Source organism: Coregonus lavaretus, assembly GCF_964263955.1.
Source record: "Coregonus lavaretus genome assembly, chromosome: 24".
In the NCBI taxonomy this organism is placed as follows: Eukaryota; Metazoa; Chordata; class Actinopteri; order Salmoniformes; family Salmonidae; genus Coregonus; species Coregonus lavaretus.
In genome coordinates this window covers 1,531,390-1,552,056 of record NC_140011.1, presented here as the reverse complement: position 1 = coordinate 1,552,056, position 20,667 = coordinate 1,531,390, and the positions used below count along the sequence as shown (strand labels likewise).

The 20,667-nt window shown below is 40.1% G+C and overlaps 1 protein-coding gene across 1 annotated transcript in view; it reads right to left on the bottom strand.

The window, feature by feature from the left end:
- Positions 1-20,667, bottom strand: part of LOC311099747 (interleukin-6 receptor subunit beta-like) — a 61,171-nt gene that overhangs the window by 8,371 nt on the left and 32,133 nt on the right. Inside the window, exons 9-15 of the mRNA XM_084140487.1 lie at positions 15,065-15,302; positions 9,237-9,437; positions 8,773-8,874; positions 6,734-6,877; positions 6,309-6,449; positions 5,835-5,931; positions 4,647-4,728 (exon numbers count right to left, since the gene is read on the bottom strand). Coding sequence (XP_083996613.1) covers positions 4,647-4,728; positions 5,835-5,931; positions 6,309-6,449; positions 6,734-6,877; positions 8,773-8,874; positions 9,237-9,437; positions 15,065-15,302 — 1,005 coding nt within the window. The remainder of the gene's footprint in view (positions 1-4,646; positions 4,729-5,834; positions 5,932-6,308; positions 6,450-6,733; positions 6,878-8,772; positions 8,875-9,236; positions 9,438-15,064; positions 15,303-20,667) is intronic.

Genomic DNA, 20,667 nt, shown 5'->3' with positions numbered 1-20,667 from the left:
TGCTTGGCATACGACCGCAAGGCGCTACAGAGGGTAGTGTGTATAGCCCAGTACATCACTGGGACCGAGCTCCCTGCCATCCAGGAAACCTATACCAGGCTGTGTTAGAGGAGGGCCCTAAAAATGGTCAAAGACTACAGTAACCCAAGTCATACACTGTTCTCTCTGCTACCGCACTGCAAGCACTACCGATGCAGCAAATCTGGAACTAATAGGACCTTGAACAGCTTCTACCCCCAAGCCATAACACTGCTAAATAGTCAGTTAAATAGTTAACCAAATAGCTACCAGGACTATCTGCATTGACCTTTTAACACAAACTTTGTCTAATCACATACGCTGCTGCTACTGTCTGTCACTTTATTCCTAGTTATACACTGCATTCGGAAAGTATTCAGACCCCTTCCTTTTTTTCACATTTTGATATGTTACAGCCTTATTCTAAAATGGCTGAAAATTAAAAAATCCTCATCAATACCCCATAATGACAAAGCGAAAACAGGTTTCAATTTTTTTGCTAATTTATTAAAAATAAAAAACAGCAAAACCTTATATACATAAGTATTCAGACCCTTTTCTATGAGACTCAAAATTGAGCTCAGGTGCATCCTGTTTCCATTGATCATCCTTGAGATGTTTCTACAACTTGATTAGAGTCCACCTGTGGTAAATTCACAGAGACTAGCTCAGGACCTCAGACGGGTGCACAGATCCCCGATCAAACATCTCTGGGAGACGAGGTTCAGAGCGCTCTAGAGCAGGTTTTCATCAAGGATCTCTCTGTACTTTTCTCCATTCATATTTCCGTCGATCCTGACTAGTCTCCCAGTCCCTGCCGCTGAAAAACATCTCCACAGCATGATGCTGCCACTTTCATGCTTCACCATAGGGATGACAGTAACTTGAAATGATAGTTTGTAAACTTGATACACAGACAATGAATGCAATATCTACCATATTGAAACAATATATAAATATTGAATTTGAATATTCAACCAAATTGAGATTGGGTTCTCCTAAGCTAACATATGAAATTGTTTTAAGATGGTCATACCTGGATCATTTACCTATTTGATTTAGAATTTTAGGACCCCTTTAGGTATATATATTATTTTCTGACAAACAATGCTGTAGCTCATTCACCTGCCACCGCAGATGCGGAAGGCCGACATAGATGGATGTGGTGGATTGAGACGCAGCCCAAACTTGTATCTCTAGCTTAAACTGATAGATTTAAATATGTTTATTATGTTACTTAGATTGTTGCACAGGATTAAGTCCGATTTGGATTTATTTGGCTGTTTTCGCTGCATAACATGTAGATGTTGTCCCTTTTCAGGTTTAGAAGAAGTGACTACTAAATGCTAACTCCCGTTTGTATAAACTGGTTAGCATAGCTAGCATATAGAAATCGGTGGTGGTAGTCAGTCGTTTTTCCGTAATGCGGTTAATTGGTAATGATGACATGAACATGTGTTGGGATTGACATCCATACAAGCATTATACTGCAATTTTTACCTCAACATAGTGTGAAATACACATGTAAACAATAGCCTAAATGTGGGCAATTTTTGCTGGGGGGCACTTGAGGACACTCAGGATCTTTCACCACAGACCTTCCACCCACAAACGTTTCCATTGCAATTCCATTGTTTTGGTCGAGTTCGAATGACCTCTTTACCACATCTATCGAATAGAAATGCATGGGTGGTAAAATGGTGAAATGCAATTCCTGAACTGAAAATCAACCCAGTTTTATTCTCCTCTTGAACTGAAATGGAATCTCTCAGATTCCAACTTCTGATTCATGCTTGGACAATCACATACTCTAAACCAGGGATCCCCAACTGGCAGCCCGCGGGTGAATTGATGGACATAACGTAAAAACACCAGCAAATCAGCTCCAAGTATTCCCATGCATAATAGAGAGATATACCAATGTAAGCAAGCCTATTATGTTTTAGTCAAATATTATATCTGTTTGGACTTCTTGCTGTCAATTTGCAGTCTACAAATTATTTCTAATTAAGTTCCGACCCCCTGACCATCCGCTGAATAAATAATTGGCCTGTGGCTGAATCTAGTTGATGATCCCTGCTCTATGCAGTTTAAGGATTAAGATTAATGAAATATGCTGTCTAGTGCAGTCAAATAACATTCAGACTCATTAGGACTTTTAATTTGAAGATGCTGAGATCTCAATACAGGGATATCATTTATTCAGAAGGGACAGGAATAGATATGGAGGTGGAGTCGCAGTTTACGCCCAGAGTCATATTCCAGCCAAACAACGCAATTACTTTATGCTGAGTGAAATAGAGGCTCTGTTGATACAGGTGCATTTACCATATTTGAAACCTATTCTAGTTGGCTGCTGCTACAGGTCTAATGCTGATGTGAAATAGCTTGATGTAATTTGTGAAATGTTGGATAAGGTACACTATATATACAAACGTATGTGGACACCCCTTCAAATGATTGGATTCGGCTATTTCAGCCACACCCGTTGCTGACAGGTGTTTAAAATTGAGCACCCAGCCAAACTATCTCCATAGACAAACATTGGCAGAAGAATGGCCTTACTGAAGAGCTCAGTGACTTTCAACGTGGCACCGTCACAGGATGCCACCTTTCCAATAAGTCAGTTCATCAAATTTCTGCCCTGCTAGGGCTGCCCCGGTCAACTGTAAGTGCTGTTATTGTGACGTGGAAACGTCTAGGAGCAACAACAGCTCAGCCACACAAGCTCACAGAATGGGACCGCCGAGTGCTCGTAGAGAGTAAAAATCGTCTGTCATCGGTTGCAACACTCGCTACCGAGTTCCAAACTGCCTCTGGAAGCAAAGCCAGCACAAGAACTGTTCGTCAGGAGCTTCATGAAATGGGTTTCCATGGCCGAGCAGCCGCACACAAGCCTAAGATCACCATCTTGCGCAATGCCAAGCGTCGGCTGAATGGTGTAAAGCTCGCCGCCATTGGACCTGACCTCAACCCCATCGAAAACCTTTGGGATGAATTGAAACGCCGACTGCGAGCCAGGCCTAATCGCTCATCAGTGCCCGACCTCACTAATGCTCTTGTGGCTGAATGAAAGCAAGTCCCCGCAGCAATGTTCCAACATCTAGTGGAAATCCTTCCCAGAAGAGTGGAGGCTGTTATAGCAGCAAAGGGGAGACCAACTCCATATTAATGCCCATGATTTTGGAATGAGATGTTCGACAAGCAGGTGTGCACATAATTTTGGTCATGTAGTGTATCTGATGAAAACAGGAAAATATATTTGTTGGGCAATTTGAATATTGACTGGTTTATCATCAACTGTCCACTGAGGAAAAAACATAATTATATGGCCAATATATGTAACCTGACCCAAGTTATGACACTACCAACCAGAACGTTCACTAATAGGTCCGGTACCACATCAACAACCTGTATTGATAATATTTGTACCAATATGGCTGAATATTGTTCTAAAGCTCTATCAGTGGCACTAGGTTGTAGTGATCATAACTTGGTGGCACTCACTAGAAAACCAAAATACCAAAAGGCTGGCCCTAAGGTAATCTGCCGAAGGTCCTACAAGGGGTTCAATCAGGACTCATTTGTGGATGAGGTTAAGAATGTGCAATGGCTGGAAGTGTGTAGTGAGGATGATCCTGAAATAGCACTGAGTGTGTTTGTGAAATTCTTTAATGAGTATTGTTGATAATTATGCCCCATTACGAAAACACACTGTGCGGTCAAACAGTGCCTCATTGATTGATGATGAGCTGAGAAATGTAAAGGTTCAACGTAATGATGCCAAAAAGGCAGCAGATAGATCTGGCACTCTGTCTGATAAGCAAAGTTATTGTAAATTAAGAAATCTTGTGACCAAGCAAAACAAAGGTAAAAAGAAAGGATATTATCAGCACAAAATCTATGAAGTCAAGGGTGATGGAAAAAAACTATGGAGAACTTTGAATGTTATAATGGGTTGTTATTCAAACATGTTTGCCTCCTTTGTTGAATCAAATGGTATATGTGTTACGAAACCACATGACATTGCAAATTACTTTAATGAATAATTTATGGGCAAAGTGGACAACTGGAGAAATGCCATGTATCCAACTGATGACTCTCTGTCATACACACTTACAAAAGATTGTATCATTACAGGCATTGCAAATTTGAATGAAGGATAGGATGAAGAAACAATACTCCGAGCCGCAGCTCCATACTATTTGTCTTACTCATAGTTAGAAAAGTTTGGTCCAAATCGGATGATAGGTACTATATTTATTGAATATTATATGAATCCTATAAATATAAATGGCCACTTTGAATGCAATCAATTAGCTTATTTTCTCAGAGATCAAATTATATTTCAACAAAATAATCTTCTGTTTCTAACAGAAACGATTTTAGAACAATCTGTGTCGAAATCTCGCTTTTGTACTTTTTGTGGTGGAACGACCCATGTGGACGTTACGGTCAGTGGAGAGCAGATAGGATTCCAGTAAATGTTTTGAGAGTTCAGCAACACTGATAAACTTTATTGACAAGTGGCTCAACCAGTGTGTTGTACTATAAAGTTTGAAAATAAAGTACCATCTTATCTTATGTAAACATCCTCTTTGACCAACACAGAAGGCACTTAAACTTACTTTGGATGGGAAATCAGGAAACCATTTAGCGATAGTGCTGTTGGAAGGGTCTGGAACCGGTGGCCAGATCTTCTTCTTTATCCTACACAGAAAACAACAGTGGGGTCCGAAATTATTGACATCCTTGATAAAGATGAGCAAAAATGACTGTATAAAATAAATAATTCAAATACTGAGCTATATTGTGTCCTCAAAATTTTTGGGTAAAATTATAGTATTTTATACTAATACAATTGTTCAGAGAAAAATATTTTGTTTACCAAACTAACACTTTTTTCTTTCAAAAAAGGTAGGGGCCAACATTTTTGAACCCCTGTTTTCAATACCTTTGAGTTCCTCACCTTGCAAGGATAACGGCACTGAGCCTTTTTCTAAAATGTATGAGTTGGAGAACACATTGGGAGGGATCTAGACGATCCTCTCCGCCAATGAAACGGTGTATGTAAATATATTTAATAAACACAATGATTTATTAGACCTACAGTTAACCCTTTACACTAGTGGGAATTGGCCTATATGGATAGGGCAAAACATTTATGTTTCTTACAGAAGAAATATGAAATAATCTGGATACATTCAGTAATATGATAAGAATATTATTGGAAATGCGGGGTAGGTGCAACATACAGTGGGGAAAAAAAGTATTTAGTCAGCCACCAATTGTGCAAGTTCTCCCACTTAAAAAGATGAGAGAGGCCTGTAATTTTCATCATAGGTACACGTCAACTATGACAGACAAAATGAGAAAATAAATCCAAAAAATCACATTGTAGGATTTTTAATGAATTTATTTGCAAATTATGGTGGACAGCGTGTTCCAGTTCATGTCAATATCCAGCAACTTTGTACAGCCATTAAAGAGGAGTGAGACAACATTCCACAGGCCACAATCAACAGCCTGATCAACTCTATGAGAAGATGTGTTGCGCTACATGAGGCAAATGTAATTTCAATGCACTATTATGATTCAAAGAAGAGTCTTCAATCGTGCAAGAATATTAAATGCGTTTTTGACTCATTGTGGAAAGAGTAGAAAACACTCACTGAAAAAACACTGACTACTTTGTGTTACTCAAATCTGAGTCAATGCTCTTACAATTGAACATCACACTGCAGCCATTGTACACATCCAAATCTAAAACTGAGAGAATCTATTTCAAACAATTCAAGAGTGTAGTTGTGACTTACGAGTCCATTTTGTAAATGCAGCAGAGCACGGTCAGCACTACGAAAAACAGGAAGCTGATGCACACAGACACCACCATGGCTTCTATCTGCCCGGGAGCTGAGGGATAGACATAGAACTAGAATGGACATTGGGATCCTAGCAACATGCCTAAAAATCGACCATGTTGGTCAGGAAAACTATCCTTCTAGAAACTGTGGTACAACATATAGGAGAAATGACAGGAGGGCACATTGAATAGGGTGAAGTAGCAACTACGAAATGTAGTTGGACCATTGGGTGTTCAGGACTCCTACTTTGAAAAAGCTTTACTGAAAAAGCTTTACTGGGATACATTACAAAATATATGAAAACATATTACTGTAAAACAAAATATATGGAAATATATTGAAAGGTTCTGGGATGGAACATACTGTACATATACATAAGGGAATACAGTATACCATGAAGTGTCCAGTTAACAATACTTCACTCACCATACATCAGAGTATTGAATGACAGGTTCGAGCCGTTTGTAGAGCCTTGTACTGTAGATGCCATGACCCGCACCACATACTTACTGTTGCTGGCCATGTGCTTCACAGTGTAAGAGTAGGTGTCTGGGGTGACAACTATTGCTGAAAAAACAACAAAGAAATTCGTACAAATTCATGTTTATTTTATTGCAGCTGTAAATGTTTAAGTTGGACAAATACCAGCATGTACTGTACTTACAAATATCAGTACTTACAAGTATTGTATTTACAAATACCTTTACTTACAGGTACTGTGCTTACAAATACCAGTATTTACAAATACTTACTGGTATTTTCAAATAACAGTAAAATTCCAACTATAGCCAAAGCAACATTCATAAAGAGGTATGATTGAGTAGTAATGTCTACAAGGTGTGGTTCCTTACAGTGTTCCTTGCCCCCCGTGATGAAGAAGATGGTGTAGTTTGTAATGAAGCCTCGCTGTTTGTCCAGTGGAATCTCCATCCACTCCAGCTCAGCGTCGTTTTTCCCTGTCCGCCTCACTTTCACAGAGGGACCCTCCAGTGGAGCTGCATCAACCAGAATAGGTGGTGAAAACATGTGTTTTTAACATTATTTCTTTACCAGCTACTGTAGCAAAAATCATAACATTGGTTTATTAATGTCTGAACTTCATTGGGCGGTTTCACAGACACAGATTAAGTCTAGTCCTGGACTAAAAAGCTATTTCAGTGGAGATTCTCTATTGAGCATGCTTTTAAGTCCAGGATTAGTCTTAAACTGTGTTCGGGAAACCGCCCCTATACAGTGGGGAAAAAGTATTTAGTCAGCCACCAATTGTGCAAGTTCTCCCACTTAAAAAGATGAGAGAGGCCTGTAATTTTCATCATAGGTACACGTCAACTATGACAGACAAAATGAGAAAAAGAATCCAGAAAATCACATTGTAGGATTTTTTATGAATTTATTTGCAAATTATGGTGGAAAATAAGTATTTGGTCAATAACAAAAGTTTCTCAATACTTTGTTATATACCCTTTGTTGGCAATGACACAGGTCAAATGTTTTCTGTAAGTCTTCACAAGGTTTTCACACACTGTTGTTTGTATTTTGGCCCATTCCTCCATGCAGATCTCCTCTAGAGCAGTGATGTTTTGGGGCTGTCGCTGGGCAACACAGACTTTCAACTCCCTCCAAAGATGTTCTATGGGGTTGAGATCTGGAGACTGGCTAGGCCACTCCAGGACCTTGAAATGCTTCTTACGAAGCCACTCCTTCGTTGCCCGGGCGGTGTGTTTGGGATCATTGTCATGCTGAAAGACCCAGCCACGTTTCATCTTCAATGCCCTTGCTGATGGAAGGAGGTTTTCACTCAAAATCTCACGATACATGGCCCCATTCATTCTTTCCTTTACACGGATCAGTCATCCTGGTCCCTTCGCAGAAAAACAGCCCCAAAGCATGATGTTTCCACCCCCATGCTTCACAGTAGGTATGGTGTTCTTTGGATGCAACTCAGCATTCTTTGTCTTCCAAACACGACGAGTTGAGTTTTTACCAAAAAGTTATATTTTGGTTTCATCTGACCATATGACATTCTCCCAATCCTCTTCTGGATCATCCAAATGCACTCTAGCAAACTTCTGGACATGTACTGGCTTAAGTAGGGGGACACGTCTGGCACTGCAGAATTTGATTCCCTGGCGGCGTAGTGTGTTACTGATGGTAGGCTTTGTTACTTTGGTCCCAGCTCTCTGCAGGTCTTTCACTAGGTCCCCCTGTGTGGTTCTGGGATTTTTGCTCACCGTTCTTGTGATCATTTTGACCCCACGGGGTGAGATCTTGCGTGGAGCCCCAGATCGAGGGAGATTATCAGTGGTCTTGTATGTCTTCCATTTCCTAATAATTGCTCCCACAGTTGATTTCTTCAAACCAAGCTGCTTACCTATTGCAGATCCAGTCTTCCCAGCCTGGTGCAGGTCTACAATTTTGTTTCTGGTGTCCTTTGACAGCTCTTTGGTCTTGGCCATAGTGGAGTTTGGAGTGTGACTGTTTGAGGTTGTGGACAGGTGTCTTTTATACTGATAACAAGTTCAAACAGGTGCCATTAATACAGGTAACGAGTGGAGGACAGAGGAGCCTCTTAAAGAAGAAGTTACAGGTCTGTGAGAGCCAGAAATCTTGCTTGTTTGTAGGTGACCAAATACATATTTTCCAACATAATTTGCAAATAAATTCATTAAAAATCCTACAATGTGATTTTCTGGAGAAAAACAATCTCAATTTGTCTGTCATAGTTGACGTGTACTTATGATGAAAATTACAGGCCTCTCTCATCTTTTTAAGTGGGAGAACTTGCACAATTGGTGGCTGACTAAATACTTTTTTTCCCCACTGTAGGTATATTACACAGAAAATACTGTGTATACTGTCCAGTTGTTTAGTGACTAGTACTATTTCTTACCTCCTTGTTCCAGAAAGGCTGCTATGGTCAATGGCTTCCCAGTCCACCCAGAGTACATGGGATACACAGATATATCGTAGCGATTGAACTTCTGAAGGTTACCTTGATTGGGAAAATTAGACATAAGACAGTACATTTACATTTTTGTCATTTAGCAGACGCTCTTATCCAGAGCGACTTACATTTAGTGAGTGCATACATTTTTTTTTTTCATACAATAACGTTTGGATTTATTTGATCCCTGTGACCCGTTTACCAATACAGTCAACATTTGGGATGAGTTTCACACAAGTTTTTCCAGAATTAAATCAGTTGATGGGTGTCACTTACATTGTTATTTTAATCAAACTCATCCCTAGTCAATATAATAGACATCAAAACCAGCAGAAAGACAACCAAGGGGTTTGTAGCCAAACTACAAGACAATTCTCAGTAAAAACATTGCACCTGTGTCTCATTCTTACCTTTAATGGCTGCCATCCTGGTGTGCCTATGTTCTCTCTGCCAGTCCATAGCGCCGTCGCCGACCGACACCCACTCCAGGACGTACTCCGTCACCACGGACCTGTAGGGCTCCCCTGTGGCTGTCACATTGGGGGGCTGCCACTTCACCCAGAGCCTCCCCTCCTTGGTAAACCAGCTGAGCGACTCCACCGAAGGGGGCTCTGAAATACACAGCACACACAAATACAACATGACACCATGATTGAGCATCTGAAAGCCAAAGTACAACGCTTTAAGAACAGAAATATGCAGAACACATGACATCAGTGAACCATTTACTGTAGTCTCTCTTGACCGACATTCGTGTAAATATACAGTTGAAGTCAGAAGTTGACATACACCTTAGCCAAATACATTTAAACTCAGCTTTTCACAATTCCTGACATTTAATCCTAGTAAAAATTCCCTGTCTTAGGTCAGTTAGGATCACCACTTTATTTTTACATTTTTACATTTACATTTTAGTCATTTAGCAGACGCTCTTATCCAGAGCGACTTACAGTTAGCACATACATTATTTTATCGAACCCACAACCCTGGTGTTGCAAACGCCATGCTCTACCAACTGAGCTACATCCCCTGCCGGCCATTCCCTCCCCTACCCTGGACGACGCTGGGCCAATTGTGCGCCGCCCCATGGGTCTCCCGGTCGCGGCCGGCTACGACAGAGCCTGGATTCGAACCAGGATCTCTAGTGGCACAGCTAGCACTGCGATGCAGTGCCTTAGACCACTGCGCCACTCGGGAGAATGTGAATGTGAAATGTCAGAATAATAGTAGAGAATGATTTATTTCAGCTTTTATTTATTTCATCACATTACCAGTGGGTCAGAAGTTTACATACACTCAATTAGTATTTGGTAGCATTGCCTTTAAATTGTTCAACTTGGGTCAAACATTTCGGGTAGCCTTCCACAAGCTTCCCACAACAAGTTGGGTGAATTTTGGCACATTCCTCCTGACAGAGCTGGTGAAACTGAGTCAGGTTTGTAGGCCTCCTTTCTCACACACGCCTTTTCTGCCCACAAATGTTCTATAGGATTGAGGTCAGGGCTTTGTGATGGCCACTCCAATACCTTGACATCGTTGTCCTTAAGCCATTTTGCCACAACTTTGGAAGTATGCTTGGGGTCATTGTCCATTTGGAAGACCCATTTGCGACCAAGCTTTAACTTCCTGACTGCAAAGGAAGAAGATGTTGTTTCAATATATCCACATAATTTTCCTTCCTCATGATGCCATCTATTTTGTGAAGTGCACCAGTCCCTCCTGCAGCAAAGCACCCCCACAGCATGATGCTGCCACCCCCGTGCTTCATGGTTGGAATGGTGTTCTTCGGCTTGCAAGCCACCCCCTTTTTCCTCCAAACATAACGATGGTCATTATGGCCAAACAGTTATATTTTTGTTTCATCAGACCAGAGGACATTTCTCAAAAAAGTAAGATCTTTGTCCCCATGTAAAGTTGCAAACCATAGTCTGTTTTTTTTATGGCAGTTTTGGAGCAGTGGCTTCTTCCTTGCTGAGCGGCCTTTCAGGTTATGTCTTTATAGGACTCGTTTTACTGTGGATATAGATACTTTTGTACCCGTTTCCTCCAGCATCTTCACAAGGTCCTTTGCTGTTGTTCTGGGATTGATTTGCACTTTTCGCATCAAAGTACGCTCATTTCTAGGAGACAGAATGCTTATCCTTCCTGAGCGGTATGACGGCTGCGTGGTCCCATGGTGTTTATACTTGCGTACTATTGTTTGTACAGATGAACGTAGTACCTTCAGGCGTTTGGAAATTGCTCCCAAGGATGGACCAGACTTGTGGAGGTCTAAAAATGTTTTCCTGAGGTCTTGGATGATTTCTTTTGATTTTCCCATGATGTCAAGCAAAGAGGCACTGAGTTTGAAGGTAGGCCTTGAAATACATCCACAGCTACACCTCCAATTGAAAAGAAGCCTATCAGAAGCTTCTAAAGCCATGACATCATTTTCTGGAATTTTCCAGCGGTTTAAAAGGCACAGTCAACTTAGTGTATGTAAACTTCTGACCCACTGGAATTGTGATACAGTGAATTATAAGTGAAATAATCTGTCTGTAAACAATTGTTGGAAAAATTACTTGTGCATGCACAAAGTAAATGTCCTAAACGACTTGCCAAAACTATAGTTTGTTAACAAGAAATTTGTGGAGTGGTTGAAAAATGAGTTTTAATGACTCCAACCTAAGTGTATGTAAACTTCCGACTTCAACCGTATGAACCGAGCTAAACCGAGCTAGCTAGATGGCACAAGATAAATATAATATCACTGTTTCTAAACCCAGAGGCGCAACATTGCAAGACTTCCGGGAATGCTTGCGAAGCAGACATATTTTAATTAAAAACTATTTTATATATCGAAGGAGTGCCTTTGATTTGACGGCCTGCACATGACATGACCGTTAAACTTGACTTGTTTCTGCAAATGAGAATAGCTAGCTAATGTCACCATGACGTCGCCTACAAGCGTGGTGGGGGATTTCTATTGGAGAAGCAGTTTCTGCTTATCTTACTACTAGATAATTACTGTACTAGTGCTGAGTGATTAGTGCTTTTTGAGGTCGGTTTGGTTTCGGTTCTATTATTTAAAAGAGTATCACGATTTTCGATTTCAATAATTTTTTTCAACATTGAATGCACTATGAATTATGTGGGCTGAATGCTGTAACATAGAATAAAACAATTAATAAAAGTCCCATGATGATAGTGACTGCCCATGACTGCTTATCACTTATTAACCTTCAGTTATTCACATTACTTTAATAAAATATTTCAGTTGTTGAGTATATTACATTTGCTTGTTATGAAAATGGCAACACTGAAGTACTGAAATCAGATTAACATTCTACACTGCAACTGAATGATCTAATACGGTGCCTTCAGAAAGTTCACACCCCTTGACTTATTCCACATTTTGTTGTGTTACAGCCTGAATTCAAAATGGATAAAATTCTCACCCATCTACACACAATACCCCATAATGACAAAGTGAAAACATGTTTCTATAAATGTTTGTAAATGTATTGAAAATGAAATACAGAAATATCTCCTTTACATGTATTCACACCCGAGTCAATACATGTTAGAATCACCTTTGGCAGCGATTACAGCTGTGAGTCTTTCTGGGTAAGTCTCCAAGAACTTTGCAGACCTGGATTGTACAATATTTGCGATAAATATATATTTTTTTTTAATTCTTCAAGCTCTGTCAAGTTGGTTGTTGATCATTGCTAGACAGCCATTTTCAAGTCTTGCCATAGATTTTCAAGACAATAACTGTAACTAGGCCACAGAGGAACATTCAGTGTCGTCTTGGGAATCCAATAAAATCTCAAATCAAAGTCTTGGTAAGCAACTCCAGTGTATATTTGGCCTTGTGTATTAGGTTATTGTCCTGCTGAATGGTGAATTTGTCTTCCAGTGTCTGTTGGAAAGCAGACAAACAGGTTTTTCTCTAGGATTTTGCCTGTGCTTAGCTCTATTCCGTTTCTCTTTATCCCCAAAAAACTCCCTAGTCCTTGCCGATGACAAGCATACACATAACATGATGCAGCCACCACCATGCTTGAAAATATGAAGAGTGATACACAGTGATGTGTTGTGTTTGCCCCAAACATAACGCTTTGTATTCAGGACATGAAGTTCACTTCTTTGCCACATTTAAGTGCCTTATTGCAAACATGATGCATGTTTTGGAACACCTTTATTCTGTACAAGCTTCCTTATTTTACTTATTCTTACTGTCATTTAGGCTAGTATTGTGGAGTTACTACAATGTTGTTGATCCATCCTCAGTTTTCTCCTATCACAGCCGTTATACTCTGTTTTAAAGTCAGCATTGGCCTCATGGTGAAATCCCTGAGCGGTTCCCTTCCTCTCCGGCAACCAAGTTAGGAAGGACACCTGCATCTTTGTAGTGACTGTGTGTATTGATACACCATCCAACATGTAATTAATAACTTGACCATGCTCAAAGGGATATTCAATATCTGCTTTTAATTTTATCATAGCGTAACTGTCTTACCCTATCATAACCCAAAATATAAGGTTGCATTACTCCATTGTTTATAACAGGAACATAAACCATGTATAGCTTCAAAATATGTTCAAAAACTGTCAACTACCTTGTCCATTTCCCATCTGAGTAGGCTTATGTATTAGGCTGGTCAAATGTAGGGTTAAAAAGCGGTTTTGCGGACACAGGTTTCACCTAGTCCTGGACTAGAAATAATTTTGGCTGTAGATTTTCCATTGATCATGCTTTTTAGTCCAGGACTAGACTTAATCTGTGTCCGGGAAAACCTCCCCATAATGTTTAAATGAGTGGAATGTGATGTCTTACACGAAAAAACAAGTTTACATTACCAAGTACATTAATGGGGTAAACCTACTCTTAGAGTACGTATTAGGCTGTTTGAGAGAAGGTTTGAATCCTAAATCAACCTATCCAATGTGAGTACATCTGTTGTTGAAGTACAGTAGATCAATAAAACTACAGTAGTCTAGCAGAGTTCAAGCTGCTAATGCTGAAAAGCCTTTTTATTGCATAGGTCAATTTAGCTTTTTTCTTATTTTTCGGCTTCAGACAAAAGCTAATATTTAACTTAAAACGTCGTTTTTTTATTTTTATTTCCAGGGTTTTTTCCCGGAAGATCTGACATATCCTGCCACCAAACATTACTGTGCACTATAACTATTTGAAATGGCATACAACAACATGGCTGTCAATGGCAGCCTAAAGTGGTTGCTTTTAAAAATGGTACAGCTCCTTACCAGTTTAAGCTACAGGCACTAGACCAACTGTAAAAAGGTCTTACAATTACATAACTAGTTTATGAACTATATAATGATTTAAATATGCATACATTTGGAGAAACCTTATATACAGTCAAATTAGTTCAGACAGTACGACCGGGAGAGGTAGGTGAGGCCAAATTTAAGATTAGAGCCATTATGATAGATTTAAGATTAGAGCCATTATGATAGATGTGTGGCAGAAGAGGTGGGACAGTGAGCCCAAGGGCCAGCAATTATATGCCCTCCAAAGAAATGTCAGTGGACCAAGATTCAAAGGTCAGGTTAGGAAGGAAGAGGTGGTGTTTGCTCGGTTGCGCCTAGGACATTGAACTCTTCATTACATCTGGTTGGCAAGCATGTGAATGGTGTGTGTACGGCAGGGCTACTTAACTGGCGGCCCACGGGCCAGATCCAGCCCTTTGATCAATTTTTCAGCATGATAATGCACGGCCCCATGTCGCAAGGATCTGTACACAATTCCTGGAAGCTAGAAATGTCCCAATTCTTCCATGTCCTGCATACTCAACAGACATGTCACCCATTGAGCATGTTTGGGATGCTCTAGATTGACAGTTCCCGCCAATATCCAGCAACATCCACAGTCTACAATCAACAGCCTGATCAAATCATTGCGCTGCATGAGGCAAATGGTGGTCACACCAGATACTGACTGGTTTTTTGATCCAAGCCCATACCTTTTTTTTTAGGTATCTGTGACAAACAGATGCATATCTGTTTTCCCAGTCATGTGCAATACATAGCATAGGGCCTAACAAATGTATTTCAACTGACTGATTTCCTTATATGAACTTTAACTGTAATCTTTGAAATTGTTGCATGTTGCGTTTATATTTTTGTTCAGTATATTATTACCCAACATTGTTCATTATCATTGGTAACATTTTGAGAAGGAAGTATGAGAGTGTAACATCACAGTGCATAGCTGACAAGGTCAACATACCTTGTGTCAATTTGGGGATGACCAAAGACGCTTCGGGAGACTCGCCAACAGAATTCCAGGCCTTCAATTCAATGAGGCCTCTTCTCTTGTCAGACCAGGGAATCTGGTAAAGGGGGATAATTTTCCTCTCCTGCGACCTAGAATCCAGGTCAGAGCCATTGACCACCACCGTCTCCCAGTTTCCATCTTGGATCTTGATGCTGTAGCCCTGTATCCTTCCATTGGACTCCACTGGATCCTGTAGTAGGGAAAAGAAGAAGGCAACAATCACTCACCTGTTATTATTCAAGCCAGAGAGCTGATAATAAATCAGAAGTATAGAGTACCACAGTGTGAGTAATAATAATACCCATAAAACCTAGCAGTCAAACACAGAAATGGTTCCAATAATTTTTTCACCATACATTTTTCACAGGGGATTTTAGAACCACTTCAAATAAGGTATTTCATGTAGGCTTACCCTGGTAAATCTCTTGGACATGACTTTTAAGAATATATTCGCCTGTACAGTGGCTTGCGATAGTATTCACCCCCCTTGGCATTTTTCCTATTTTGTTGCCTTACAACCTGGAATTAAAATGGAATTTTTTTTGGGGGGGGGGGGGGGTTTGTATCATTTGATTTACACAACATGCCTACCACTTTGAAGATGCAAAATATTTTTTCTTCTGAAACAAACAAGAAATAAGACAACAAAAAAAACAGAAAACTTGAGCATGCATAACTATTTACCCTCCCAAAGTCAATACTTTGTAGAGCCACCTTTTGCAGCAATTAAACCTGCAAGTCTCTTGGGGTATGTCTCTATAAGCTTGGCACATCTAGCCACTGGGATTTTTGCCCATTCTTCAGGGCAAAACTGCTCCAGCTCCTTCAAGATGGATGGGTTCCGCTGGTCTACAGCAATCTTTAAGTCATACCACAGATTCTCAATTGGATTGAGGTCTGGGCTTTCACTAGGCCATTCCAAGACATTTAAATGTTTCCCCTTAAACCACTCAAGTGTTACTTTAGCAGTATACTTAGGGTCATTGTCCTGCTGGAAGGTGAACCTCCGTCCCAGTCTCAAATCTCTGGAAGACTGAAACAGGTTTCCCTCAAGAATTTCCCTGTATTTAGCGCCATCCATCATTCTTTCAATTCTGACCAGTTTCCCAGTCCCTGCCAATGAAAAACATCCCCACAGCCATGCTTCACTGTGGGGATGGTGTTCTCGGGGTGATGAAAGGTGTTGGGTTTGCGCCAGACATAGCGTTTTCCTTGATGGCCAAAAAGCTCAATTTTAGTCTCATATGACCAGAGTATCTTCTTCCATATGTTTGGGGAGTCTCCCACATGCCTTTTGGCGAACACCAAATGTGTTTGCTTATTATTTTTTTTAAGCAATGGCTTTCTTCTGGCCACTCTCCCGTAAAGCCCAGCTCTGTGGAGTGTACGGCTTAAAGTGATCCTATGGACAGATACTCCAATCTCCACTGTGGAGCTTTGCAGGTCCTTCAGGGTTATCTTTGGTCTCTTTGTTGCCTCTCTGATTAATGCCCTCCTTGCCTGGTCCGTGAGTTTTGGTGGGCGGGCCTCTCTTGGCAGTTTTGTTGTGGTGCCATATTCGTTTTATTTTTTAATAATGGATTTAATGGTGCTCCGTGGGATGTTCAAAGTTTCTGATATTTTTTTATAACCCAACCCTGATCTGTACTTCTCCACAACTTTGTCTGTGACCTGTTTGGAGAGCTCCTTGGTCTTCATGGCGCCGCTTACTTGGCGGTGCCCCTTGCTTAGTGGTGTTGCAGACTCTGGGGCCTTTCAGAAACGGTGTGTATATACTGAGATCATGTGACACTTATATTGCACACAGGTGGACTTTATTTAACTAATTATGTGACTTCTGAAGGTAATTGGTTGCACCAGATCTTATTAAGGGGCTTCATAGCAAAGGGGGTGAATACATTTGCACCCACCACTTTTCTGTTATTTATTTTTTAGAATAGTTTGAAACAATTTATTTTTTTCATTTCACTTCACCAATTTGGACTATTTTGTGTATGTTCATTACATGAAATCCAAATAAAAATCCATTTAAATTACAGGTTCTAATGCAACAAAATATTTTAAAAAATGCCAAGGGGGATGAATACTTTTGCAAGGCACTGTATATGCAATGCCATTTTTGATTTGGCAATTTTTTCAATATATTGTTGAACATAATATACTTAACGGGCATATCAAAGTTCCAGAGTGGGATCTCTGCTAGTTTTACTAATAATATTCAATATTAATGTTTATATTAATAAATGAATGTACAAAAAAAGTTGTTGAAACCATAATACTACTCATATTACAGAGCAATCGGTAAAGCTTCATATGACACCAATGTTTGCTTTGCAGCACCTACAGATGAAACACTATGGAGTCTTAAAGGAGGCCTGGGTAAGGCCAAAATGTCATAAATATGCCAACTTTAATACATTATTTCTCAATTACGCTTTTAGATACAAATGTAAAATATACACTGAACAAAAATATAAAAAGCAACATGTAAAATGTTGGTCCATTGTTTCATGAGCTGAAATAAAAGATCCCAGAAATGTTCCCTATGCTCAAAAAGCTTATTTCTCTCTTATTTCTCTCAAAGAGAGAAATAAATGTCTCTCTTTGTGCACAAAGCACGTGAGCATATCTCCTTTGTCAAGACAATCCATCCACCTGACAGGTGTGGCATATCAAGAAGGTGATTAAAACAGCATGATCATTACACAGGTGCACCTTGTGCTGGGGACAATAAAAGGCCACTCTAAAATGTGCAGTTTTATCACAACACAATGCCACAGATGTCTCAAGTTGAGAGAGAGTGCAATTGGCATGCTGACTGCAGGAATGTCCACCAGAGCTGTTGCCAGATAACTGAATGTTAATTTCTCTACCATGAGCCGCCTCCAATGTCGTTTTAGAGAAAGACACAACCGCAGACCACGTGTATGGCGCCGAGTGGGCAAGTGGTTTGCTGATGTCAACGTTGTGAACAGAGTGCCAATATCCAGCAACTTTGCACAGCCATTGAAGAGGAGTGGCACAACATTCCACAGGCCACAACAGCCTTATCAACTACATACGAAGAAGAAGTGTCACGCTGCATGAGGCAAATGGTGGTCATACCAAATATTGACTGGTTTTCTGATCCACACCGCTACTAAAAAAATTATTTTAAAAAAATGTATCTGTGACCAACATATGCATATCTGTATTCCCAGGCGTAACAAATGTATTTCAATTGACCAATTTCCTTATATGAACTGTAACTCAGTAGAATCTTTGAAATTGTTGCATGTTGCGTCTATATTTTTGTTCAGTATATGTCAACAATCCTTCCTCTAAAAGGACTATTCTTCTATGGATTATATTTAGTGAAAATCACAGTCCTTTTTTGTCTGGATTTTGTGAGGAATCACTCATTTGTAACTCACCCACCAAAAATCACAATATGCTGTTTTACATTGTGTCATTTGTGCTGGTCCAATTTCTATACTGGAAAAGCAGAAGAATCTTTGCGCTCTCACATAGTAATTATGGTTGCTCTTCAATGTCCCAGGTTTGTGGCATTGATGAATAAATAATTTAATCTTCACTTCAAGTCAGGTGTTTATATGTTATGTATAAAAGGCATAAGTATGCATTATTTACTTTTTGATTTTTATTTTTTGACTTTAAAACAATGCAATTGTTGGAGTTAATGTGTTTGACGTGATTGATGGGTGACTAGGTGCATTCTTGTCAAATAAATACGCTTATTCATGGTTATGGCTACATACTGCATTGAGTTTCTGGCTTTGAATCTGCAACAGAACATGTCAACAAGTTACTTCTGAATTGTTTTAATACAGCAGTACATTCTGACACCATGAATTGAAGTGGATTTCACCTTGTTCATATAGTTGGCAGAATTTGTGAGTGATTAAATATTAGACATCTACTGGCTGAAGGAGAAGAGGATCTGGTAAAATAAGGGTATGTTACTAATATCATCTACGTTGCCAGCTAACTAAGAGAAAATGTTGCAGTTTAAAAGCTAATTTCTTGCAATAATAAAAAATGTGCCATAGGGTAGAGATTTGTTTTTGCTGTTTTATAGCTCATCTCAACTTATGTTCACATTTTGCCATGAGGCTGCGGGAACATTTTGCAGTTTTAAAGCTAATTTTCTACTATTTTACACATTTTGTCATGAGGCTGAAAGAAGATTTAGCAGTTTTAAAGCTAATTTCCTGCAATTCTACACATTTTGCTATTATATGCTATCTGAGGGTCCCCCCGACCTCCAGGATGGGGGCCCCGGGGCACGTGCCCGTTTGGTAATCAGGCCCTGCATTCAATCACAACAAACAAGTGCCGTAGTGAGTACAGCAAGGTAAGCAAAGATAGCTTTGCTATGGAGAGAATGACATTAAGTTGAGGACTTCTCCCCTCCTGACTGACTCACCATCTCAAGATGGTCAGCTAATTAAGTTCCTTGTGTAGGCTAAAGCCTGTGCTGACCTTGTGTTTAGCCAAGATGACAGCAGCTAGCTAGCATAGCTTGGTGATAGCTGCAGCTGGCCATCCTATCTAGCTAATATTTCTCTGTCAAATTAGTTATGGCAAGATAGCAAGAGCCAGTGTCTAGAATGTGTTTCATAAGACACTCGTTCTACAACGTTTTGCTGCGAAAGTAGCTTGCAACTTAGTTTTAATGTTTCGTCACGTCATTTAACTGCTGAATGTATATTTTTTTCTCTTGCTTTGTTTGCTCTTTTCCATATTATGTCCATCTCTGATAAGCTACAAAGGAAAGGGTTGAAAATAGCCCATATTAATATACAGTGGGGAGAACAAATATTTGATACACTGCCGATTTTGCAGGTTTTCCTACTTACAAAGCATGTATAGGTCTGTAATTTTTATCATAGGTACACTTCAACTGTGAGAGACGGAATCTAAAACAAAAATCCAGAAAATCACATTGTATGATTTTTAAGTAATTAATTTGCATTTTATTGCATGACATAAGTATTTGATCACCTACCAACCAGTAAGAATTCCGGCTCTCACAGACCTGTTAGTTTTTCTTTAAGAAGCCCTCCTGTTCTCCACTCATTACCTGTATTAACTGCACCTGTTTGAACTCGTTACCTGTATAAAAGACACCTGTCCACACACTCAATCAAACAGACTCCAACCTCTCCACAATGGCCAAGACCAGAGAGCTGTGTAAGGACATAAGGGATAAAGGCTGGGATGGGCTACAGGACAATAGGCAAGCAGCTTGGTGAGAAGGCAACAACTGTTGGCGCAATTATTAGAAAATGGAAGAAGTTCAAGATGACGGTCAATCACCCTCGGTCTGGGGCTCCATGCAAGATCTCACCTCGTGGGGCATCAATGATCATGAGGAAGGTGAGGGATCAGCCCAGAACTACACGGCAGGACCTGGTCAATGACCTGAAGAGAGCTGGGACCACAGTCTCAAAGAAAACCATTAGTAACACACTACGCCGTCATGGATTAAAATCCTGCAGCGCACGCAAGGTCCCCCTGCTCAAGCCAGCGCATGTCCAGGCCCGTCTGAAGTT